This window comes from Phacochoerus africanus, chromosome 5 (assembly GCF_016906955.1).
Source record: "Phacochoerus africanus isolate WHEZ1 chromosome 5, ROS_Pafr_v1, whole genome shotgun sequence".
Lineage (NCBI taxonomy): Eukaryota > Metazoa > Chordata > Mammalia > Artiodactyla > Suidae > Phacochoerus > Phacochoerus africanus.
Window position 1 is genome coordinate 12704218 of NC_062548.1, and position 6000 is coordinate 12710217.

The window sequence follows — 6000 nt, forward strand, 5'->3', positions numbered from 1 at the left end:
TTTTTCAGACCTTTTGCAGAAATCTGCAATGACGCCAAGGTGCCAGGTAAGTCACAGGCTCAAAAGGTCACCCTTCTGCATCCCGGGGACCAGAATCTATGGACAGATCTGGCCCAGGTGGTACATAATAGGTGGCTGCCCACTCAGAGGAAAGTGTAGCCACCCCTGCTCAGTACCTTCCGGGGAGCCTAAGACCTCCATCGTCAGGACCAGCACCCCGAGATGGCCCAGAAAGCCTGCAGGTGCCCTTCAGAGGGGGCCCTGCCAGAGGGCTGAGCATGTCAGATCAGCTAGAGACGATGAGGGACGGGCTGGAGCCAGGGGGAGAGGGGACATCCAATAGGACAATGGAAGCCACCTGGGGTTGGGGAAGGGGGGGACGTGTGACCAGCAGGGATGAGGTAGGCAGGTATGTGGAGACTGGCTGGGCCCCCCTGATTCTGCCTGCATTTGCAGGACAATACTGGCACCAGACCCTGTTATCTAGAACCTTTCAGAGCACAGGAACCTGGGAGACGCTGGGGTTCTGACTAAGCCACTGTGCTGCAGGACTTGCAGATGGACCCCTGGGGACTGGGGGGGGTGGGGGTGCACCTCTGATTAAGAAACCCTGACCTAGGTGTTCCCTTTGTGGTTCAATGGAAACAAGCTTGACGCAGGTTCAATCCTGGTCCCTCTCAGTGACTTAAGGATGTGTTGTTGCCATGAGCGGTGGTCTAGGTTGCATATGCGGCTCGGATCCCACGTTGCTGTGGCTGTGGTGTAGGCCGGGCAGCTGCAGCTCCAATTCAGCCCCTAACCTGGGAACATCCATGTGCCGCAGGTGTAGCCCTAAAAAAAAAAAGACCCTTCCGGTAGGCTGTGTCAGGTTGCTCTTCTGTAACCTGTCCTGCTCGCAGTCAAACCCCAGTCCCCATTGATGTAGCACACGGCTGCAGATCGTTGTGATAAGTCTTACGTCTTCACACGAATTTCATTCAGCAGCAATACCCACCCCTGCTGAGTCTGCTCTGCGCTGGGCTTGTGCTCAGCTCTTTCATCATCTCCTTTGGGTCTCACATCACAGTTTTTCTCCTTTTGGCTCAGAGAGGTTAATCAGTTTCCCAAGGTCACACAGCGAGTGCGTGGCAGTGGTGGAGTTTGAACTTAGGACTTCCGGCTCTGGACCACTAGTACCCGTAACCTGTCCCAGCATCGTCAGATCTGGGTCAGCCCACATGGACAGTAACAGCAGCAACAGCATTCATACCAGCTCTCAGTTTCTTGAGTATGTAACAGGGTGCCAGGCACGCTGTCCCTGTAAATGCATTTTATTCATGACAAAATGAAGGTGCAATGCCGTTAGGTGACTCTCCCCAAAGCCCAAGGCTGTGTGGCTCTAGGTCTGGGGAGTTCTGGTGAGGCCAGGACCCCGCAGACTGGGTGGTCTGGGGAAGGTATAAAGAGACCCTGGGCCTGAGCGGAGCCTGCCGGGGAGGCCTGTCTAGTGGGGGTAGCTGTAGTGTTAGCAAAGCAGACAGGCGAGTGGGAGCAGGAAGGGTGGGCAAGTGGGGCTCGGGGCCTGATTAGGGAAGGAGGCTGGAGAGACAGGCCTCAGCCACTGGTGGGTCAGGAGCCTTGAATGCAGAGAAGGGGACTTCAAACCCGAGAACAAGGAATTCTCACTGTGGTTCAACGGGTTAAGAACCCATGGGTCCATGAGGATACGGGTTCAGTCTCCGGCCTCGCTCGGTAGGTTAAGGATCTGGCTTTGTGCGAGCTGCAGCATAGATCACAGAGGAGGCTTGGATCTGGTGTTGCCGTTGCTGTGGCTGTGGTGTAGGCTGGCAACTGCGGCCCCGATTTGACTCCCAGCCTGGGAACTTCTGTATGCTGCAGGTGCAGCCCTAAAAGGAAAAAAACAAACAAACAGGAGTTCCCATTGTAGCTCAGTGATTGACAAATCTGACGAGGAACCATGAGGTTACGGTTCGATCCCTGGCCTTGCTCAGTGGGTTAAGGATCCCGCATTGCCGTGAGCTGTGGTGTAGGTCGAAGACGTGGCTCGGATCTGGCGTTGCTGTGGTTCTGGCGTAGACCAGCAGCTACAGCTCCGATTCGACCCCTAGCCTGGGAACCTCCATATGCTGCGGGTGCGGCCCTGGAAAAAAGACCAAAAAAAAAAAAGGCAAAAGAAACCCTGAGAACAGGGCTTTTCCCAGGGGGTTTGGGAGGCAGAGACACAGGGGCTCTGACGTCAGCAACCCTTTCTCCCGCCAGCCAAAGACAGCAGCGTTCCCAAGCGCAAGAGAAAGCGGGTCTCTGAAGGGAACTCCGTCTCCTCTTCCTCCTCGTCTTCCTCTTCCTCCTCCTCGAACCCGGAGTCGGTGGCGTCCACCAATCAGATCTCACTCGTGGTAAAGCTGTCCCGCCCTGGACCTGACCGCTCTCTCTGGCCCTCACCCGGCACTGGGGCAGGGTTGTCCACGCGGGGGCGTGGGTCTGGGGTTCGGGGAGACGCTGGCCCTGCGTGGGGTGGGCAGACACGTCTGCCTGCCCCACCCATGAGCTAGTCCCTCCCCTCCCATCAGGTGCTCGCAGGCCCCCCGGCCAGGAGTTCACATCCCCACTGTGCGGATGGGCAGGCTGAGGGCTGGGGGAGGAAAAGGCCTGACCTCCCTGCTCCGCAGATCCCGAGCAGACCGCCAGGTTCCCGGGGCAGACAGATGCTAAGCTAATCTCTGCTCACCTCACATGCCTGGGCCACGGCCCTGTGCGGTGTGGGTGTTACCCACAGTATGTAGACAAGGAAAATGAGGGTCCGAGGCCAACTGACTCTGTAGTCTCATAGCTGGTGCGTGGAGACCCCACCTCCGAAGCCCCACTGGTTCTGCCACGTGGCTGGTTTTTTCCATCCCGCTCAAGAGCAAAACCTCATTAGCAGCACATGCCTAATGTTTTTTTTCTGATTTCAAAATAGTAGCTTTCAAATCCAAGTCCAGGAGTTCCCTGGTGGTGTAGCAGGTTGAGGATCCAACACTGTCACTGCTGTGGCTTCAGTCACTGTTGTGGTGCGGGTTCAAGCCCCGGCCCAGGAACTTCCGCTAGCCACAGGTGCAGCCAAAAAGAAAAAAAAATTCCCGGAGTTCCTGTCGTGGCTCAGTAGAAACAAATCTTGATTAGTAACCATGAGGTTGCAGGTTCAATCCCTGGCCTCGCTCAGTGGTTAAGGATCCAGTGTTGCCCTGAGCTGTGGTATAGGTCGCAGACACGACTCAGCTCCCATGTGGCTGTGGCTCTGGTGTAGGCCGGCAGCTGTAGCTCCGCCTCATCCCTAGCCCGGGAACCTCCATACGCCGCGCATGCGGCCCTAAAAACCAAAAAATAAAAAGTTTTTAAATTCCTGAGTCCAAATGTGGAGGATATTGGAACACAGTTGGGAATGATTTTAGGATGTCTTTATCCTTGAACCCCTTCCTGGAAAACCCCAAAGCTCAGGCTTTGCCTTTGTCCCTGTCTCCATGCTCACAGGGGGTCCCCAGCCCCTCCCACAGTCCAGACAGGACAGCTCTCCTGACAGCTGCTTTAGAGCTTGAGGCCCAGAGGGGCTCAGTTTCTAGAGGTTTCTGAGCCACTCCCCAGTCCCTCCGGCCCCCGCAACTGGTCTGCATGGTTAGCCCTCGGGACACAGGGGAAACCAGTCAGAAGGCTCCAGCCCAGGCCCCGTGGCCACTGCTTCCTGAGTGACTTTGGACAGGTCCCATCCCCTCTCTGGGCCCTGCGCAGCCTCACAACAGACAGCGTCGGAGGAGGCCCTTCAGAAAGCAGCGCTGTGTGTTCTCGAGCGCCCTCTGTGTCACCTGGAGTCCTAACCCGGACGCCCTGTCCCCCTCTCTCTAGCAATGGCCAATGTACATGGTGGACTACGCCGGCCTGAACGTGCAGCTCCCGGGACCTCTGAACTACTAGACCTCAGTGCTGAATCAGGACCTCACTCAGAAAGACTAAAGGAAATGTAATTTATGTACAAAGTGTATATTCGGATATGTATCAATGCCTTTTAGTTTTTCCAATGATTTTTACACTATATTCCTGCCACCAAGGCCTTTTTAAATAAGTAAAAAAAAAAAAAACAAAAAAAAACGAACGCCTTTGTTCTTAACTGTTGTGTGTTCTCTTTCTGACTCTGGCTGCTGCCGCTGTCCGTGGAATAAGGTCGGGAAACTCAGCTCAGGTGGCCTGCCAGGGCGCTCCTTCCTTGCCAAAGCAGAGGCGGTGGCCCTGACTGCTGGGCCCTGGGTACAGGCTCCATTCACGTCTCTACTCTGGGGGTCACATGGCCTCAGGATGGGGCGGCACGGAAGGCAAAGTGCCAGGCCAACCGCCTGGCCTCAGGGAGCACGTGGTAGGGTGGGGCCACCTGGTCTTGGTCCCAGTAACTCAGGTGAAGTCAAAAATATTAAGCATGCTAAGTACGGAATCTCCATAGCTGAAGGGATGGCATCCTGGAGAAGGGGCTTTGGCTTGGGCCTGGAGGGGTAGTTGGGGTTTTGATGGAGCTCAGGGTATTTAAGCAGAGTGATGGGGCTCAGCTGCCTCTCAGAAGGACCACTTTGGTGGCAGGAGGAAAGGATGGGACCAGAAGCAGAAAGGCCTGGCATTCGTCTGGGTCTGGCACACTGTGGCCCCTCGCTCGGTTCCAGTGAGGGAGACAGGTATGGGGGCCGAGTGTCCTGACGAGGAAGGGCAAGACTCCCTGGGAGAACAGGGCAGGGCGACTCTACTTACTGCAGAGTCAGGAAATGGTCCTTGTAGTTAAGACCTGCAGGTCACCTTAGGAGTTGGCAGGACAGGAGTTCCTACTGTGGCTCAGCAGGTTAAGAACCGGACATAGTGTCTGTGAGGATGTGGGTTCAGTCCCTGGCCTCGCTCAGTGGGTTGAGGATCCGGTGTTGCTGTGGCTGTGGTGTAGACCACAGCTGCAGCTCCAATTTGACCCCTGGCCCAGGAACTTCCATAAGCCGCACGTGCGGCCATAAAAAGACAAGAAAACAAGGAGCTGGCAGGACACAGTGGGGAGGACTGGGGCAGGACGGTGTTCTGAGGGAGCTGCACATGACTGAACCTGGGCCTCCAGGAACGAGAAGGAGTCGCTGGAGCAGAAGGACGTGCAGACAGCGGCTAGAGGTGAGGTGGAGAGGCAGGTCAGGGCAGTCAGCAGACTGTGCCCTGCACAGGGTGTAGCACTGAAGGGGTGAACGGGGTCGGGGCACAAATGCAGCCTGAGTCCTGCCGGCCCAGCCTTGTGCTCTGGAACTGAGTTGCATCCTTACTCTCACAGGCCCTGGTGGAAGAGCTCGTGGGCCTGGCAGAGGGGATGGGGGATGGGGGCGAGAGCCACAGCCCAGAGTAGCAAGGGTGACTCTTGGCCAGATCTGCATTGTGGAAGGAGCGGTCTTCCTGCTGAAAGGTGACTGACGGCAGAGGAGAGAGAAAGCTGCAGGCCGCGTGGGAAGCTCTTGACGCTGTGCTAGCAGAGCTGGTGGTGGTTTGGGCCAGGTGGAGGATAACAAGGAGGTCAGCCAACAGGACTTGGAGGTCAACTGGATGCCAGTGCTGGGGCTGGGAGCAGTCAGGGTGACGGTGGGGTCCAGCCAAGGTCCAGCAGGAGGCCACACTGCTTGGAGGAACTGAGTCCTGAGTCAGCGAAGTACACGATCCAAATAGTCCAGCAGCTTCTGCCAGCCCTCCAGGTCAGCTTGGTGCCCAGAGCTGGGAGGCGAGGCCCTGTCCCAGCTTTCCAGACTGCTTCCCACTGGAAAGATGCCAGCCAGAAACCACAGACTTGGCCTGCCACACCCACCCCTTCCTTCTCTCTGCTAGTACCACCACCTCCTGCCCACATCCCAGTAGCCCAGGACCTGTCAGGGCTCCCCACGGCATTCTCAGGCCCCTGGCCCTGAGCCCAGCCAGTCTTTAATCTCTAGGATCAGGGGAGGGCCGACCCCCTGAGTTGACCAC

General features: G+C 56.8%; 1 protein-coding gene across 4 annotated transcripts in view; it reads left to right on the top strand.

Moving 5' to 3' along the window:
• The window catches only part of GTF2IRD1 (GTF2I repeat domain containing 1), a 116498-nt gene extending 112383 nt beyond the window's left edge, over positions 1–4115 (top strand). For 3 of the 4 annotated variants that reach the window (XM_047779894.1, XM_047779897.1, XM_047779896.1), the window contains 2 exons: positions 9–46; positions 2260–2979. In XM_047779894.1, coding sequence (XP_047635850.1) covers positions 9–46; positions 2260–2552 — 331 coding nt within the window. In that variant the 3' untranslated portion in view covers positions 2553–2979. Of the gene's footprint in view, positions 1–8; positions 47–2259; positions 2980–3879 lie in introns of those variants that run through there. The other variant, XM_047779898.1, reaches the window with a different exon arrangement.
• Positions 4116–6000: the final 1885 nt, after the last annotated feature.